The sequence below is a fragment of the Eutrigla gurnardus genome (assembly GCF_963514095.1).
Source record: "Eutrigla gurnardus genome assembly, chromosome: 10".
In the NCBI taxonomy this organism is placed as follows: Eukaryota; Metazoa; Chordata; class Actinopteri; order Perciformes; family Triglidae; genus Eutrigla; species Eutrigla gurnardus.
Window position 1 is genome coordinate 12,410,989 of NC_139924.1, and position 20,265 is coordinate 12,431,253.

The window sequence follows — 20,265 nt, forward strand, 5'->3', positions numbered from 1 at the left end:
ACACACACACACACACTGTGTACTTGTTAAGATAATCACAGTGAACACACATTTGGCCACATGCACATTGGAAAGACAATGCTTGGCCATAAATACACACACTCTCGCTAAAAAAAGGAGTTGCACAAACACACACACCGTCTCTGTCTCAACAATGCACAACAGAGCAGTTAGTTATACTAAAACGTTATCAGTCTCCACCATCATGACCGCTTCCCGTCTTTTTTTCTGCATCATATTTACACGCTTAGATTCAGACCTCCACGTTTCTGCACATGCAACCGATTCCTTTAAAGTTATGGGAGAGAGAAAAAAAAAATAGGACAGATGTCTGAAGAAGAAGAAGAGAAAAAAAACAAAGTCTTTGGACATGCTGCATCTGCCAAATATATGGTATCACACTTTACAGAGCAGGCCGAGCAGATGAATCATCAAACCGTCCCGCAGGTTCTCAAATCCATCTCAGACGTTCTGTTTCCTGCCTCGTATGTGTTGTGCACTTAAACAGACACGTCAGAAAGTATGTAATGTGAAAAGTGTGTTTGCTCAAGTGTGCTAGTTTAATAATGGTTTTTCCGTCTATCTCTGTATCCCCACCCCCTTCACCCTCCCCCCCACCCCTCTCATGAAGACCCTACCTCTTTGGGGCGGGATGTTTTGCCATTAAAACTCCATGGTGAGTTCTGCTTCTCCCCTCCTCTGCTCCCTCAGCAGCATGCAACTGTACACTCCGCCACAGCACACCGCCTCCTTTACCTCTCATTTGTCTCCTGCTGTATTTTCAACACATTCTGCAGAGTCCATGCAGTCATCCCTCAAGGGGGGAGAAATCCCAAAGAGGAGTGTTTGTTATTTTCACATCTTTTTATGCTTTTTTTTTGGCAAACCCTTCAATTTCTCTGTGTATGTCGAGCTTTTGATGCAGGATGATTTAGCGTTGTTGTGTTAAAGCCACTACTGTAGGGAAGCGAACAAAGGGTTGGATGTATTACGCATCTTGAAAGGTTGCAAACATTAAAAAAAAGACTCCTTTAGGTCTGGATCCGAGCTGATTGTCCGCGGGCCATATTGTAGGGCTTTAGAGAAATGCCATAGCGCTTCTTGTCTGGTTCCCGTGTGGTTGCTTTGAACGCACCCACGAGAACCACCCACTAGAAAATGACATCTCTGTCTTCTTGTCTTTTTCTTGCTCTCTGTTTAGACCCTCCATCATGTTTTTCCAAGAATAACGTCTTTGTGTAAAACACGTTGTTCACATTTTCTTTTAATAGGTTTGGTTAAAAAAAAAAAAAAAGTCAATTCTCCGATGGATGTGTGTTTGCATGCAGTAATTGTGCCTTATTGTGTATATTCTGGTAATATGGTGAACAGTGTCTTGTGTGGGTGTACACATGTGAGTGATGTGGACCTCTCTCTCCTGCAAAAGAATCAAACCCTGTTCATTTTCAGTTTAGTTCATTATAACTACTATTACTAATACTACAACCAACACCAAATGCAAATGGAACCCGAGTCTGCTCGATATTTCTGCCTAAAAGGCAGTTTTTTCTCTCCAGTCAGTACTCTTCCTCCTGGGCGATGTTGGGACTTTGAAAATGTATTGACTTAATATCATGAGCATGTTCTCGTCCTGCTCAATGTGTGAAGTGTCCTGAGATAACTTCTGTTTTGATATGACACCATAAATAGGATGGAATTGAATTGAACTAAGCAATTAAGTTAAATATAAAATGATAGTTACAATGGGTGAAAACCTTGTTTGTAATTTGTAAGAGATAGTAAAAGTTTCTGCTAAATGCTAGATAATCATCTAAATATGCTTTAATCTCTTAAAATGGCTAAAACAACATCTGGAATCACTTTGCTTTTTTTTAAGAAACAAATAATTGTATTGCGTCAGAGATGAGACATCTTTGTGATGATTTCTTTGTGAAAAACAATCAAATAATCTTAATTAAGATGATCAGGAATCTTCAAGTCTCCCTGCATAAACAATGCTCATTTAAAACATATATTTTTGTATCCTGTATTTTTTCTCTACGATGATAGCGAGCTAGACAGCTTGTTAGCATATTTATATGAGTATCCTGATAATTGGATAATTATCACGATCTGCGATAAAATCTCGATTTAAATCTGGGGCCTCAAAGTCAGACAAAATCCTGGTTCGAGACCCAGATCCGGCTTTACCACCGCATCTCTACCGGGAGCTGGAGAGATGTGTTGCTGCAGCTGCAGCAGCCCTTCTTCCAGCCAGGAGCATAATTTAATACATTTTAAGGCTAATAATCAGGGAGTTTCTACTTTGCCTGTAAATTTCACGTTAAACTTCATCTTTTAATGCTCTTCACTGAGATTGAAACGTTAGAGGACACGACATCCTCCGAGTCCGGGAACTATGTCTTGCAGGGAACCGAAGCCAAGTCAGTTTTCAACGCCATCTCGTGAAATCAGATGCTTACAAGCTTTTAAAAGAAGCCCCATTATGACAGAGTCACTTATGGAGAGATGATTGAGTGGCTCAGCGGAGTGAACTTTTCCCTCCCCGGCTCCCTGCTCTCCAGCTCCTCCCTGTTGACTCCGTTCACTTTAGAAAATGAATAGCATGTGGTGCCTTCCCCACGTCTTGGGTTTCCTCTTTTGTTGTGGGCAGTCACTCATACTTTTTAATTGAAGCTTTTTTCCCTCTCTGTCTTCATCCACCTCCCGCTTAATCTAGGCCCTTAGTGATTTCAGAGCGTATACTTTTCAAAGGTACATCATTAGCATTGGAATCTTGACCCTCACAATAACCGCCTTCCGCTCACATTTGAGCTAGTTAGACCTACGCAGTTTCTCCTAATAGTCTATGTCTTGAGACGTGAGCATGATTCGCCGATATCTGCTTACCCGGAGTTCAGCGCTCATTTTATTGTCTACTGCGTCATGCTTTCTCAAATTTCCATTTCATGTTTTTCATGAGCCTCCAACCTTCTGACCACATATAGAGACTTAGACCAATATCTTTAATATTATTTGTCCGACAATTTGATGAACTAATGGCACAGGTGGAGTGCAGGGAGTAGGAACAGGTAAAAAACAAAGTCTTGGTTTCCACGGTGATGGCCGCTCTCCAGTGGTTATCACGAGGGCTCTGTGTTCAACACAGCCCCAAGGCTGCCTCTTTTCCAAGGGCTGTTGTAAAATAATAAATGTGACGTTGAAGGATGTGTCCTCCACATGACTGCCCTCTCTCTCTCTCCTCTCTCTGTCTTTCCTCCTGGTTGCAGTCTTAATACAGGCTCCTTCTCTCATTGGAATTAACCATATGGCCCAGAATCGGTGCACTGACAGCTGTACGGCTCTTTGTCACTGGACGGGCGGCCCAAATGAGGTCTATCATATTTGTTTACAGCGAGGTCCCCTGGAAATAAATGGAAGCCGCCACTGAACTTCCATCCCCCCTCGGAGGCGCCTCGCGTTAGCCTCGGGTATTGTAATGCGAACGGACTTTGATGGTTGATGTCACAGATTGAATTATGCCCTTGAGGAAAAGCTATTAGCTCAGTCAAGAGGCCTCATTTGTTAAATTAAAAGTGGAAATGACATGAGGAGTCTTCAGTGAATTAAAGTTGCAAAGAAAATGGATTCCCTTCGCTGCTAAAGGGCAGTCGGACAAAAGGAAATCTTGTGGAAAGAGGTGGGGGGGGCTTGCCGTTTGTTTAGTCACATCCCGCCCCTCCACCAAATTCCCTTTTTAGTATTTCTGTTTCATAATTTATTGATATTCAGTTGCTTTTTTTTTTGTAACTCAGTGTAACACCCACCCCCCCACCCCCACTGATCCTTTCCAACAATGGTTTGCTCCCCTCCATATGGGGAGCAGAGTTAAGCCTCTTCCTGCTGGAGCTGTGCCTCTCTGTCGTAAGGGCAGAAAACCTCAACACTTTTAAGCCACTTCAAGTGAGATCAAGAGGAAGAGGATGATTTAAAACACAGATGAATAAACTTTAGCGGTCACTGCACCCGGAGGAGACGAGAACCAAACTGTGATCTTTGGTCCCGTTGGCAGGCTCGGCACCGGCGGAGGCCCCTTCAAAGGGCCCCGAATCCAACTCATCAGCCACGAGACCACAATGGGGAGCCAGTGTTGTAGCTCGCTATCACAGACTTACAAGTATACACATTTGAGTCTGTGATTATATGCACTCCGTCATAGTATATGTATATATATAGGTATCTGAGGTGAGGCAACCCTAATGTGCCACTTAAAAAAGTCCTTTATGCTGATTTGTCGGCCTTCCTTTGAGAAAACTATTCCAGATCTAAACAATGTTGTTCTTTGATTTATTATTCAACTTGCATTTACGTTCCAAAGTCAACATGAAGCCCGTGAGGAGGTTAGGACATCTCCTCGTACACAGTGTAAGTCACTCTGCGGTGTATGCGTCAGCCCCAAGCTCTCACCCTCGAAAACCAACATCAGCTTGCTCTCAAATAGGATTTGTGTTTCCTGGGTTATTGAAACCAGCGAACCACAGGGCCTTTGGGGGGGGGGGGGGGGGGGTTTAGCATATTTTCCAGCAATGGGAGAGATGGAACACCAATGTTTTTCGGCAATTAAACACCTCACCAAAGAAGAACTCTGGCTTTGGAGGACCACACAGCCAATGTCGGGAACACTGTTCCTTCTCTGGAGCAAATTTCAATAGTTTTATGGTGCGTTGTGACCAACAGATCCCTTGTTCTCCCTCAACCCCCCAAACACACACACACACCACCACCATTTAGCATTCTTTTAGCCATTTTCACTTTAGTTGATGGCAGTTGTCGAGAGTTCATACATATCTTGCACGTTTTATGTGTATTTAATTTCTCTCCTATTGTGTGTTCCTTTTAATGTGCCTCACTCTTAGTCCAGGTTTGATCGGACTGAAACTGCAGCAATGGAAGGGAAACCCTATCATAGCTAGTGAATAGTTAACTGGAGCCGTTTGTTAAATGTTTCATCTTCTGGATGACAAACGAATAGGCCCGAGGAAGAGAGGGCACTCCGGAGTTAGCCAACGCAATATCCTGAATGTGACTTTATCTCCCCGCTTCATCTTCCTTACACAGACTGGGCTTACTCTGGATATTTGGTTATACAGCCCTCTCTCCCCTTGACCCAGCACTAATAAACACGAGCTACGCAACTTGAACAGAGGCCTTTCTTGTGACTACCTCCACCACTTCCTATTACCTGATCCCGCTTTCACACGGTGTTGGCCAAACAAAGACATCAACATCTCCTTGCATCCAGGGAGTAATTTACGAGGTGCTGACAGTCTGGAGGGAGGCTGCAGAGAGAGAGAGTTTTAGCAGCAGCAGCTCTCAGCGGCCACTTCTATGAAAGTTACATGTCTTACTGTTGGACACACCATCATCCCCCACCAAGCACTACTGTTGAAATACGCTCTTTACTACATTAACATTGTTCATATAGTTTTACATAGGGATACTCCGATACTGTGCTCATACTCGTACAACTACTCCGATACAACCACAGATACCACTGCAACAACCTGACGTTAACGTCTAATTATTGAGCCTAATCATCCGAGCAGCTGCAACAATAATAATTTCATCATAATTTATCAGCAGCTGCAGTATGAAGCTAAACAGTGAGTCTCCTCCACATCAGTTCCTTTAGCTGTGAGGTGGTCAGATGCGTATCTGCTGCTACAATCTGTTTCCACCAATGTATTACATGGAGAGAGAGAGCGTGTGACTGTGGGTATGAACAGTGCAGTGTGGATGTAGCAGTGCATTATGGGTAGAGTGTATTTGTCGGTACATGCTACAACTAAACACAAGCTAAGTCCCTGTGTCTTGTTGTCAGCCAGCTGATAATTAAAGTGAAAGTTAGCTCCGAAGTTAGCAACAACTCTCCGGCTCGGGAACACTTAAGGTGGACTGACCTTTAAGGTGGACCAGCGCTATCCTCCTTTAAGTGACGAGTTGCTCCTCTGAGTCTTATTTATTTATTTTTGTTTTTAATATGAATCCTAACTGTTTAACTAGCACGGTTAGACTGTAAATTATTAACATCCCTACTGGAAACACAAAGTTGGAAATGTCCAGATAATCTGATGAAAATAAAACACATCTTCAAAGTAAGTTAAGCAAATTAAGTACTCATATCTGCAAGTCGACAACTACAAACGTAAAATATTCGCTGGCGATTTTTGACATTCAAACCTTTCCCACCAGGGCCCAAACAAATATTCACTTTCTGTGCATTCCACTGAAAATCCAAGTTTCACACCATCACACAGTCATCAATTCATGAGCTGTTTTTACTTTAATAAACCCACTCTCAACTCTGGGGGTCGTTAGTCCGAGTGTCGAAATGCTACAAGGTGGTCACATTTCAAGTGTACATTCTGAGCTTCATCGCACTGATTTTCATCATTAGTGACTGGACTGAATCATAGGCAGCCAATGTGTTTTTTATGACGTGAAACTGTTACTGGTGGACACTGTTTGCTCTACGGCTGGCCGGCTGCCACGCACCTGTATGTGGTGTATGTTTAGTCGACTCCTCACCACCACGAGCAGCCATCACCTGCTTTACGTCCCCAGATGTTTTCCTCATAGGGTTTTCTTTGTTTATCAACCAGGACACTGATTTGCAAGATCAATATCCATATTGTTATGCGATGGTACAAACAGAGCCACAGTCACCATCTTATTGGTGGGATTCGGCAAAATATGAAATGTCGGATTTGGTGTGGAAAGACATTTTTTGCATAACCTTAAATGCTGTCGCCCTCTGCATGGAGTTAAAGCTGCAGTTTTTATTTTCCTTTCCTTTATTTGGGCGATTTTAGATTTCATGTTTTACATCTGTGGAAAAGTGTGATAAAGGATCAAAGATAAGTAAGAGTTTCCTTTAGAGTTTCATTTATTGTATTACAGTGCTACGTTGCACATGAGGGGAACATCTTATCCATTAATTAAAGCACCCTCATAGTGACGAGGCGGCAACCTCCGGTTCTGAAAACTAAAGCGTTGGCTCGTCCAGATGCTCTCCTCATCGTTTTTAAGTTCATACACTTTTGGCGCTGCGCCTTTAAAGTCGGGGGGGAACCCTGAACAAAATGGAAAAAGTGCACTTCTGCCACAATTTCTGTGTCTTTGCCAGTGAGTGTAGACAGAGGTGGGCGTGTTGCTGCTACAGCCGTGTGGTTTCCAAAGGTCAGTGTTAAGCATCCCTCTGGGAATGTGTGACACCACGGTGAGCCTCCAAGCCCTCAGCCCACCTCACGCCTGATCGGCTGTGACCATGTTTTACTGTCCAGGTTAGTTATAAGGCCGGACAATAATACCAGACCACGCTACTGTTCTCTGATCATTGCCATATGGCGAGCCCTATTGCAGCTGAACACCCTTTCTGTTTTCGTTTCCTCTCAAATAGTCCTGACATGCTGAATAATCCAATAACTCCCAATACATTATCTCCTGTGGCCACAAAGTGATGCCGTATTGTGAGGAGCATGTTCCACTGACTGATACATATTCTGCATATTAACTTATGCATCGAGTGTGACTTAACGGTTCGTTGGCCACGTGGAGGAGCAGATGTGTCATTGAAGGAGTGTACATGACCTTAATGTCTCTCAAAACTGTACAATTAAATAAACATGAAGCTATTCCTCATAAATGTTAGGAAAACCGCATACTGAGAATATTTTACTGATCACATGACATCAGTGATGACGACAGGCAGTCAGTGGCCAAGGCCGTGGGAGCACGACAGGTCTGGCTGGCCAACCTGCGCACATTTTATCATTGGAAGCCAAATGTTGTGTTTCTTTTTGGTTGCAAACTGGCAGTTTTGTTGGTTTAAACATGCTGAATTATAAATGCTGGGTCCCCAAGAATGTGCAGTTATTTAATATTTACTTGGTGCAATTTGGACATTCATGTTCATATTTAAAAAAAAAAAGTTAAATTATGAATGCCCCTACACCACTTTTTACCTTCACTTACATTTCACTACTTACCAATATGAGTACTTAATAATACCATTACAGTTCCAACAATAACTTTGTAAACAGGTTTTATTTAAATTTTAAACTTCCCTTAAAGAGTGTTCTCAGTCAAAAGGAATATTAAAAATGAGGAGTAGCTTTACACTTAAAGGAGAATAGCGCTGGTCCATCTTAAATATCACTCCACCTTAAGTGTTCCTGAGCCGGAGCATCCAGGTAGCTAAATGAACTGATGTGGTTCTCCGCTTCTGTGGAGTCAATAAGCTCAACATGTGAGCAGTCAGCGAGGCGTTGCTCTATAGCTCTGTTTTTTTTTTTTTTTTTTTTTTTGCCATTATTGGTGGGAATCAGCAGAATTAAAATGCCTTTATCACAGCAGATGTTTAGACTTGTCCTAGTAGGAAAAGCACAGGTTCTACTAATAACACTAACGATGGTTCTGTTCTAATGAAGTGTTCCAGTGAGAACGTGCACGATATCAAAGCAGATACGTAGTATTCATTACCTTCACCTGTGCTTGTCCTAGCCTTGGAAGTCATAATGCCTGGGTGACATAAAAATGGCCTCTGGTGGTGTTCTATGTGGACTAGCCGTGTCATCCATGCTACGTTATCAGACAGGAAGACGATCGAGAACCGTGGCTAAATGGTGTTTAGGGGATCATTGGGCAGGTGGACATGTTGTAAGGTTTTTGAGTTTTTAACTGATTTTGGTTCTTCTCTTACATATTTCATACATCAACATTTGTGTCAGAACAAAATTAATTTCCTCATATTCTTCTGCTGAAGTGGATGTCTAATTTATTTTCAATTGCTTCCCCTTGCTGGTCTCCTGCATGCAAAGCATTTTTGTGAAGTTTATGTTTATCTTGCAGATATGTCATGGTGTAATTTTTCAAAGTGTTGCATTGATTGTTTTATACGGTTGAAAACGATGACTTCCCCTCAATGCTATTCTGGTCGTTATTATTAATGGAGCATTTAAATCTTGGTCTCAAAGGTGCTACATACATTATGTAGGTTTTAGAGGGAAATATTTTCCTAATTCTGAAAAAAAAAAAATCGGTAAATTGGTGCAATCTTGGAATTAGCTATTTCTTTCTCTTTTCTCACATGGGATTAATCACAAACAACTTGAGTGATATGTTAAAGTGTTCAAACACGCAGCACCTTTGAGACCAGACCAGTACAGTTTTCACCTTGTCTCAAAGTTCTTGTCTTTTCCCTTCTGAAGCAAAGCTAAGCCGCCGCCTCAGATCTCCCCGAGCAAGTCCAGCGGAGGAGAGTTCTGTGTGGCCGCCATCTTTGCCTCGTCCCGCTCCTGGTTCATCACCAACCCCAACATGAAAAGAGAGAAAGGTGGGACCATCGCCACGGTGCCTTTTTTTAGTTTGGTTGAGTTAATTGACGTCATGCAAGAACCGTTTCACATTCCTATCTTCACTTTACACCTCTGGTTGTAAAAGAAGTCTGATTGCATGCAACTCTATGAGAAAAATGACCCGAACTTCTCACTTGATTTCTGTATCTCAGTAAACAATGTAAACATGAGTTTAATGGTCTCAATCTCTAGTTTCAAGACTGAAAAAAACATGACTCCAACAGCAGGTCTGGACCACTCGTAAAATGTGTTCATATCTAAGAGAAAATTAAAAATCTGATTCTCTCAATGACTCATACCAGTCCCTTAAGAATGAATCTATTTGTGTGAGTGGTTGTAACATGGGGCACAATATCCTGGCAAAGCCTGTACACATCTTCCCTTAAGTATCAACTATGTTTAACTACCTGCAGTTTCTCCCTCATTATTAATAATGCAAGTGTTACTAATCATTACAGGTAGCAGCCGGATCACTATTTTCTTGTAACTAATGTCATTGCTCATCCCCTTCATAGATCAGGCCAGGCAGTCAGTCGTGGACTCTCTGTACATCCTCAGTTGCTACGGTAACTTGGTGGAGCACGTCCTGGAGCCTCGCCCAATTAGCACCGCTCCAAAGATTAGCGATGACACGCCTTTGGAGCTCAGCACATGTCCAAGGGCCTGCTGGACTCTAGCCAGGTGACACTCTTTAGCCAGGTAACCTCTTTATTCTTGTAAAGTCGGCCGTCATGCAGCCAGTCTCATAGTGGATTTGTCTCTCGGAGCAGGACTCCACAGTGGAATGAGTTGCAGCCACCCTTCACCTCCAACTACCCCCTGGTTCTGGCCTCAGACCTGGTGCAGAACTATCAGTATCTCCTGGCTGGTGAGTGCTAACCGGATCTCTCTTTTGTGTTCATTGGTTTACACATATAAGCCTCTTCACAGCTGTGTCCAGAGTAACATTTCGTGATGGAGGCCAATATAAATCAGTGAGGATTCACTCTAGGCACCTCAAATTGAATGTGATAAAGTGAGATGTAATAGTGCTACAAGCATACAATAAAGGGGCTTTCAGGACCAGGTTCTGTTCTGAATGTAGTCTGATTACTCTTCATACTGTATGACAGTGATGTTAAAACAATGACTCTAAACTGCATTTTAACTCTCTGGACATGTGACAGATGTACGATCAGAATGGAAGAAAAGTACAGGCTCAGTGCAGTTTTAGGCATTTAAAGCCACTATGTGCTGAATTTATGTTATTATTAATAAAAACTGACCAACAGACAGCAGTCTACGCTGCTTGACTGGGAACCAGACACATCTGCGTGTTTTAATTCGACAGATGCGTCTGGTCCACTTCCTCTTTGGACAGATTTTCAGCAGCCTCAGATCTAAAGGGCCAAAAGGTCACAAACCAACCTACTGGCTTTAAAATGAATCTGAAGTATATGGTGTCATATTAATTCAGTATTAAGTATAAGCAGTGTAGAATCACATTTTTGTACATCCTTTGTTTTATCTTTCTGATTATTTCAGATAAATTAACCATTACGGAGCCCGGAGAGCTGATAATATTTTATATTATTATATATATATATTATATAATATATGAGATTAATTAATATTGAAATATGAATATTAATATACAAATATGCTGTGGGATTAAAGTGGGACACTTACTAAATGACTAAAACCTCACAAATTTCATATGAACCTCATAAATTAACAAAACAAACATTTCCCACATTAATCTCAGTATAAGTATCTGTTTTATAATTTTCTCATAATATTAGTTGCTTCCCTGGCCATTATCTTTCAGTTTTAGTTTTTTCTTTTTGCCTTTCATCCTAATATACCATTGTAGTAGTATTTGCAAAATATGTTGCTTTGCTACAAAAGGGAGTGTGTTTGCCCCTGCTGCATGTACAACGTGGTTTATTACATGTATGCATCAAAATATAGTTAACATAGGTCTGTGTATGTTTTGGTTGTACAGGCGAACACAGCCATGTATTTCTTCTGTATGTACTGTATGCATCATTAGTCAAGGGGGTGACCCTTATTCCCTGCTGATTTTCATGTTGACTACGTTGAAAGCCGCTCCTCGGCCTCTTATTGGTGCCACATGCTGAGACGAGACTTCTCCAGGCAGCAGCCATAACATTTCCTTTTCTCTTTGGTGAAAGATCCTTCCACCATTTCTACGACTCGATATCTTCTGAGGCCTGTCAGGAGTTACTCTGTCCTCTGTAAGGTGCTGCCGTACCTTCAACCCTTCCTTCTTCGGCCACGCGACACACTTCGGCTTCGAGGCATCCTGGCACAATAAGATGCCGCACTCAGACCAATTAGCTGACACCCTAAACTCACTCTAATTCAATAACAAGTACAGAGCAGTGAGCACTTTGGGTTCGCCCTCTGAAAGGCCAACTCGCAAACGTACAGAGTGCACACGGATGGCCACACACGGGATCAATCCACCCCCTGGAATAGGCCGGCGTTTGGAGCTCACTCCATCATTATAAATACACAAAATCTGTAATTAGCTCATGCGGCTGCTCCGGGGCTAGTGGTAGCTGTGTTTACCCTGATCTTCCCCACTCGTCTCTGCTGACTTCTGCACTGCTCCAGGTCTAACTGGTAGGATAGTTCCTCAAATTAGTGCTAATGGTCTCGCCTAGTGTCAGAGCGATGAGGACACGTCGGAGTGACGGGCATGCGCCTCAGCTTATTTTACCATTGCCTCTGCCAGCATGAGCAGCGGAACTGGCTGCATAATGAGAGAGATTCATTGCATTAACATTTACATCCAATTAACAATAGCCAGATAACACTGCGCTGTTTTTCCCCCAAATCAACCAAGTGTGAACCAGTGGGAGGTCATGACGCTATAAACATAATTGTTCAGCCCTCTACCCACTTGGAGTGCTCCTGCCAGTTCCCCCCGGGGCTCGGCGTCCTAGACACCAACACCGGCCCAGTTGCTCTTGGAGTGCAACCTTCCATTTCGCCGCTTTGCACCCGAGCACATACTCTCAACATCCTGTTTCTCAGCATGGCCCCCCCTCGCCAGCCCTCTCCTCCACCGTTTCCTCCGGGGCTTGGCAGTGCAACAGAGACGTGATCCAGGAGAAATAGTCAATTTGACCTCGGGATGAATTACAGCACAGCCGTACGCCCCTTGTCCAGTTGCCTCTCGCGGAGCATCCGCAACAGATGAAACTAAAAAGACACCGATCTTACATGCAGAACAATTTGTGCTCCCTCAGTCTAATTTGCATTGCTGAAACAACCGAGGAAATGAGAAGGTTTCTACAGTTAGAGGTAACTAAAGTACTGGAAGAATGAGGGTAAGGATTATATATATATATATATATATATATATATATATATATATATCACTTGGCTAATTGTGCCTCTTAAAAGGTGACACGAGGTGGCAGCGCTTGATTGGCAGGCGGTGGTTTCTGGTCTCGTGGCTCTATATTGGATGACCCAGGCTGATTAAAAATGCAGCATGCAGGGAAAGGAATAGGAAGGGGAGAGGAAAGGCCGGGGTCAGGCCAGACCGGAGCCTCCAGGACGGGATGATAAAAGGCAGCGGTGGCGCCACTTCATGGTCACTATCTCCACCTGTCCATCTGCAGCAGCTACTGGCAGCACTCAGCCAAGCGGAGGACGGCGGCGTGCAGCGCTGCCTCGGAGAGATAAGGAAGAAAAGAGACACACATTACGCGGCATACTCACAAATAATGGAGATGCTGTAGTACGATCTGGCTTCATGAAGGCAGTCTCGAGCCAAGTTTTTTAGTGTTTGGGGAATCCTCTATCTATAGCTGAGGTGGAATCAGAGGATTCATGTCTGTGTCTGCAAAAGTGCACATTTGTCTCCGAGTCGAGTGCGTGAATGGGCCTTTTTTTTTCCTCCCCTTTTTGGCCAGAGGTGTTGGAGCGGGGTTCTAACAGAACGTCTGCTCTAATCCCTATCATAACACTGTCTACACCTTAATGAATGTGAGGTTTACACACCCTCATTAGATACATTCAGACTTTGCATTCAGAGCAGGCTTTTTTTTTCGTGGGTGATATTTACGTAGCTGTCCGCAGTATGTTTTCCGACACCTCTTTCCCCCCTCGCCGCAAAACTGCTCCGAAGCAAACAAACCGGTGAATAATTTACCACCTGGATATCTGGCTGGCTCCTTTGAGCCTGGCGGCGATGGCAGCAACAGAGGCTACGTTTTTTTGGCCGCAGCCCTCCCCTCCCTACCTGTCATATAATGTGCTAATTGTGGAGACTGACTGACTGGCTGGCTCGGCCGCTCTCTCGGGACTTTGAGGCCCATGACAGGCCGGCCACAGTAGCCTCGTCAATAGATCTAATTGCTCCGAGAAAGGGGCCAGAGTGAAGGCCTTGGAGCATCAGGCGTTTGGTAAAGAGAAACCATGGCGCCATGACTGGGTCAGTAATCAAAGAGAGGCAGAGAAAGGATGGGGTAAGTGTAGCGCTGGCTGAATGAAGGACCTGTCAGTCAAATACGCCTTGAATGATATATAATGACTAAGCTATTCCAGTCTGTCAGTGTGCCAGCACCTATCTGCCAGAGTACTTCTCAAAAGAGGAAAGCGAGAAGAGAGGAAAGTGAGAAGAGAGACAGGTGGAGCAGTCGAGAGGGAGCCTTCGCAAGTGAGACTGGCAGCCAAGTGTGGCAGGTCAGAGCAAAGAGGGGAAAAATAAAAGAGGAGCAAAATTAATCTTTACACAAATGAAAGAGATAAAGGTGAACAGAGCGGCCGGGTCCAGACGAGACGGCTATCCTCTGTCCACCGTGCAGCCAGATCTATCAGATTGTTAGTCCCTTATCTGGCCCCGGAGATCGGCCTGTCCGGCCCCTGGCCCAAGGCCCCGTGAGGTCGGGCTACATCAATACCTAGGCGGCCTTTGTTCTTGTTCTGACTCCCTGCTTCACTGCTTTGGCTAACAGGCCACCGGCCCTCAGTGCAGCAAAACACCATGCTGTCCAGAGTCAATACAGACTGTGACACGGACAAATCAGGTCCTCGCCGTGTAGAGGAGATCGTTGTTCTGCTTATGTGGGTATTATAGTAATACCATTTTATTTATAGTGTCATATCACATCAAAAGTTATCTCAGGACAATATAGAGCAGGAATAGGACATGTTCATGATTTTCCAAGTCAATGAATTTCAGAGTCCCAACACAACCACGAGGAAGAGTTACAGCGCCACAGTAATTTTTTTTTTAATTTCTGGTCGGGAGTAGGTATTTTACGTACACAGTAATTTATTTAATTTTACGATTATGATATACAGTCACAGGGCTAATATCTAATAAAACAGAGGTAGACATTTGCCTGAAAATCAATAGATAAACTGTTTATGGGACGATTCTCTATTTTTGGCTAATCCAGCAGATGAAATGCCTGAGAAATAGGCATTCCCACAATGAGTCCAGAGATATTAGATGCAGAGATAGTACTATACTAATGGTACAGACGTATATCATCTCATGGTGCATAATGTCATGTTATCAATTACTTACATGACACATCTTCCTTTGCAGCAAACACATTTTGCATGATTGCACCATGTGGGGAAGTCTCTCAGCCATAAAATAAAAGACAGGTTTTACATATTTTTTTCCAGAAAATATAGCAATGGTACAGTGTTTTTGGCCCGCAGAAGGCTGACAGTCACCACCTGTAGCAAAATAATACACGGCATCGTCAGGCAAAAAATAAAAATAACTGAACTCCAAAATTCAATGTGGCAAAAGTCATCGAGTAACACAAGTAAGCATCCATAATTTACCAAGCAGCCCTCACTTCCAGAGTTGTAAAAACCCTGTCACATAATATTAGAAATGGCTCGACTATGTTTGGCATCATATAAGCCTACAATTTAATTGATCTGTTTCTCAATCTGTGTGGCTGGCAACATCGCAGAGTCTCCGTGCCACATTTCATACGTTTCAAGTGGATTATTGCTATTTAATTGACACGTATCCTTCCCGACACATGTTTGATCATTTCTAAGTAATGGCATCACGCTCTGCTTCTTCTCTGATGTTTCCTGAAATCCCCAACAACAACACGGCCGCTGGATCTATAGCCATACAGTCAGAGTCCATCCTTGAGTGCAGTGCAATAAGTTTGCACTTAAAAAAAAAATGTCTGTGAAACTGCATTGACTTTCTGTCTCTTAAGCGCCAGTAATGAGCGTTGTAAAAGCAGAAGGCCAAGCTCCTGGCTAGCCGGACACTAAGATGGGCAGATATGACTGTAACTGCTGGGGTCAGTCTGGCTCCTGACACAAACACACACACACACACACACAAGCAGAGTTGTGTCTTTGCCTGACCCATGGGGATGACCACTCGCTGCCCACACCGGAGCCTGGCTGTGACTCCGGCCATTGGAAAGCCCCTCCCCACTGGAAACCTGATCCAGCCAGTCCACCAACTGCTTCAGAACATCAATAATTAATTAGGGAACAGTTATTGGCCCCAAGGGTCAGAGGGGGAGGGGGGGTGTAGTGGGAGTAAGGGCAGGGCTAAGAAATAGGGGAGTCTTGATTTTGTTTAATAAGTAACACAAGACACTCTTTGTTCTTCTCTCGTCCATCTGAACAACATGAGGAACCTTCTCTGTCTCTCTGACGAGCTCTCCCTCACTTTCCTCTGAACTGTCTGCGGGTGTTTGAAGGCTCATTTCACCCAAATTCCATAACAACAAACCCATTTCAGTTACTCGTCGTATCCTGCTCTGTAGTTAAGGTCTATTTGTACAGCTTTTAAATGTATTTGTCCCTGGCATTTTTCTGCCCCCACTCCAGGTGAATCCAATATTTGTTGTGAACTTCACAGCAGCGAAACATTTTACATTCAACACAATCTGTCCTTCCAAAGAAATTGTGTGTGAGAGATTTTACTTTTCTATTATTTTATATTGAATATTTAGCTTTAGCTTTGGAAATGATAATTTTCTGACGTCACTTTTAGATTCAGTGATTAATCAGCAGATTTGCAATGAATAGTAAGTAATAGTGTGTTTTATTTTGAAGGTATTAAGGTTGGATGAGAAAAATGTAAATATCTGAATGCTTTAATATTCTTTAAACAGGTACATATAAGGATATTTTCTGGTCATTTTTGGACAGTTTGTCTCCCTGATAAATACACGGTTTGATAACTTTGGGTTACAAAGTGAATGTCTGACTCACTCTTTTTACAATATTGTCTAAAAGTAAATAAAGAACCATTTTTAAGTATTTTACACAGCAATGCCTTCTCTTTCTCTTTCAGCTTCTGTAGGTGGCGCTATTTTCTTTGTCTGTCTTCTTTATTTTCTCCAAACTCAATACTTCACAGAGCGATCTCTACTTCAGGAGCAGGTGTAAAGACCTGTGGAGGGGGGGGCTTACAGTCAAACACCAAACTACCTCCATCAGGGGTGTATGAACACCTGGTGTGTGTGTGTGTGTGTGTGTGTGTGTGTGTGTGTGTGTGTGTGTGTGTGTGTGTGTGTGTGTGTGTGTGTGTGTGGACAGAGAGAGGAGCGCCTCCTGTGCTCCAGATGTGGACTTGACAAGTTTATTAGCCCTCCCTGTGTTAAACAAACCCCATCCCCGAGACAGAGAACGGACTGATTCTACACATTAGGCCTCATTCTCCACGCCTGCTTATTCAAGCCTGCAAGAGCCCCATCTGTCTCTGGGTCTCTCTGTCACACTCTCTCTCTCTCTCTCTAACACACACCACACAGTTTCCGTCTCACACACTTAACTAGACACTTTCTTTTTCACACACACTGTCACGCACACTTATTCCCGTATGTGTGTGTGTGAAAGAGAGACAGACAGAGAGAGAGACTGATATTTTGGGGGGATTGGAGTTCTCTTTGACTCAACGGTTTGAGATCCTACAAAATAAGACACTCTTATGGCATTAAAATTGACATTTGGTCCAGTCAGTCATCACATTTAAGATATAACTTGAGTTAACATATTGGTATTGGCGGTCAAAGACTATCAGTCGAGCCCTAATGACACTAACACACTTAAATAAACTAAGTTGTCACTAATCATTTTCCTTCACAGGCAGATTTATGTAAATAGTTAATGGTTATATGTGATTCACTGCCCTGCTTTGTCTACTCAGCTTTGACGTACTGATATTTTCGCTCTTAGTTGCATCACTGTATTTTCTTTTTTTTTATTTAAAGTTGGAGGCCTTTTTAACAAAATCATTCCGTCAGAGTTAAACTTTTAATACTTACATTTTAGAGATGCTTGAAAACAATGATGGTATTGGATATTGGCCCAACATAATGGCGTCTTCAAAATGTCAAATGTTATCATTGAGTATTACATCATATGATTGTGTGTGTGTTTGTATTCCCTCAGCGTTGCCCCCAGGAAGCCCGGGCCCCATCACCCGCCATGAGTCGTCAGACAGCCTGGCATCGGACCATAGCAGTCAGGAGGACGAGGAGTGGCTCTCACAGGTCAGACCTCGACCGCAACCAACATTACAATGACATTAACTCCGTCTGTGACAAGCAGACAGGTGATTAACATTACCTGACAATCGGTGAGATCAATCCCAGATTATTGTTGTTCTACAACACACAACAAAATGCAAGTTTTATCCTTTGGGCTCTGCGCAGGCACCTCACCTCACCAATACCACTGACGCGCTGTGAAAATGGTGTTCTGGGGGGGTTTTAATAAACCGCTGTAGATCCCTCCTCTGTAAAAGTGGATATGTGTTTGTTTACCACCCAACTGGTACCTCCACAGAATGTTGTCCCAGTAACCAATACAAAACAGCCTACTGTTTGCTAACACGCTAGCCAACAATTGCATCAGTTGATAATGCATCAATTATGTATCTTTATCTTATTCCATTACCCAAACATAGAGTGGCCAAACTGCATGGATTGCAGGTTTAAGGCATTATCTCATGTTTACTCGGAAAATGCGCTCAAATTCCAACTTTGAGAATTTGTGAAGTTGTTTTGTGGTTGGAACATGCCATCCTCCCATCCCAAGTGAAATGTATGCCTTTTACTTTAAAATGATAGAAAGAATTAGCAGTCCAAATACGTGTTCTGTCACTGCAACGATTCAGTCTTTAAGTTATTCTACGTTAACATGATTTTTTCTATATACCTGGACAGTATCTGGAACTTGATTATTTGGTCTCCGTTATAAAGGAACAACTTACTTTGTGGCTTCTTCCTCATCCGGAATTGTGCTGAAATGTTCACAGTATTTGGTTGAGGCATGTTAGAAAGATCCAGAACACACGCCCCAGTCTTTTCAGCTTGGTTAACCCTCAGTGCACTCATCTCTGGTGTCGGCAGGTAACCCACTACATTTTAACCATCAATAATTCCACCAGATGCATAATTGATTAGTTAAAATGAACCTCACTTAGCTTGCAGAGGCCCTGGTCCATATCTGCCATGATAGTTTGCCAGGAGCAAAACTATCCATTGCACTAACCTAGATTTTTGGCGACTTCCTGTCAGAGCAGATGTATTCCTCAGCGGTTGCAGATGTAACGGTGCAGCTCTTCATACCTTAGCATATACCTGGTTTGGAAGATGTTTGCGTCAAACACAGACCAGGAAACACAGACCAGGTAGATTTCCATTCCCTCAACATTTTTCTGGGGAATGTTAGGACATGTCAAGCACAATAGGTTGGTTGATTGAGAAATGCTACTTAGACGATGGTGAATTTGAGTCTAACTACTGCCTTCTGGATTTGATCATATCAGTGGTCTTCATTAGATTATCAGCAGGCATCCTTGCGTTGGGTTGGGATTTAGGATTGATCGGCCATCCCCTAATGAAATGTGAGGTTTTTTGGCCCTCCATGTCAGTCCTTCAGATCGCTGTGACATCGTACCATTTGCTGCCTGTCATTGTTAGTTACGTCGACTGGCTATCAGTGGACAACACGATCTCCCGTCCTTACACCTCCGGTCCACCTCGGGTCTCCGCATCGCATCTGTCCATTCTGAGGTGATGGAGAAAGTGTGACGGACCGCGCACCTGTTGGATGGTAACATTTTTCTAGATTCTAGTCTGTCCTAATCCATGCAGAAATGCATTCTGGGACACTGTGTCGTCACTTATTATGTATCCCTTCATTGTCGATTTGAATGTATTAGATACCAAAAACGTTTTTTTTATGACAAATTGATGGGTCTATATGCTGATATGCTGCTGCACAATAAGTCTGTAAATAACAAAAAAAGACGAGATGTAACCACAGACAACAAACTAAAGAAGACAGAGAATTTAAAGACAGCTTTTAATCAAGGATGTTCGCAAAACAGAGGATGTCCAAAAAGTATTGTTGAGCTGTTAACAAAGTTAGCTTCATAATAAAAGGACAACTTTACAGCTAAGTGTTAAAGTCATCTTAGTAGATAACTGCATAGTTATATAATAGGAAAAAAAAAAACAAGCATTTAGCCTGTTATGTAGCTTGATCTAGGTTGGTGCCCGGTTTAGAGCAGCCAGAGGCTACGAGGGCAAATGTGAGGCAACACGCCATCGGCTCTGTCTGTGGGGGGGGGGGGCTGAAGGTTGACACTGGACTGTAACATCTGGCCCTTCCATCCCACTGCAAAGAGAGCACACTGGCAGCTGTTTAGCTATGCGGCTAGGCGTGACATCGATGGTGTTAACTGGCAAAGCACACACACACACACAAAGTGACAATCCTTCTCCCTTCTGTGGCCTAATTTACACAGCTGTGACCACCTATACCTCAGCGTGTAAATGCATATATGCGAGTGCCGATTAAGGTGAGTAAAGTGTCACTTTTGTCTGAGACGTTGGCACCC

At 43.1% G+C, this 20,265-nt stretch overlaps 1 protein-coding gene across 2 annotated transcripts in view; it reads left to right on the forward strand.

The window, feature by feature from the left end:
• Positions 1 to 20,265, forward strand: part of bcas3 (BCAS3 microtubule associated cell migration factor) — a 323,492-nt gene that overhangs the window by 97,426 nt on the left and 205,801 nt on the right. Inside the window, exons 17-21 of one of the 2 annotated variants that reach the window (XM_084020265.1) lie at positions 632 to 676; positions 9,249 to 9,373; positions 9,911 to 10,076; positions 10,166 to 10,263; positions 17,808 to 17,908. In XM_084020265.1, the coding sequence (XP_083876391.1) occupies positions 632 to 676; positions 9,249 to 9,373; positions 9,911 to 10,076; positions 10,166 to 10,263; positions 17,808 to 17,908 (535 nt within the window). The remainder of the gene's footprint in view (positions 1 to 631; positions 677 to 9,248; positions 9,374 to 9,910; positions 10,077 to 10,165; positions 10,264 to 17,807; positions 17,909 to 20,265) is intronic. The other variant, XM_084020266.1, reaches the window with a different exon arrangement.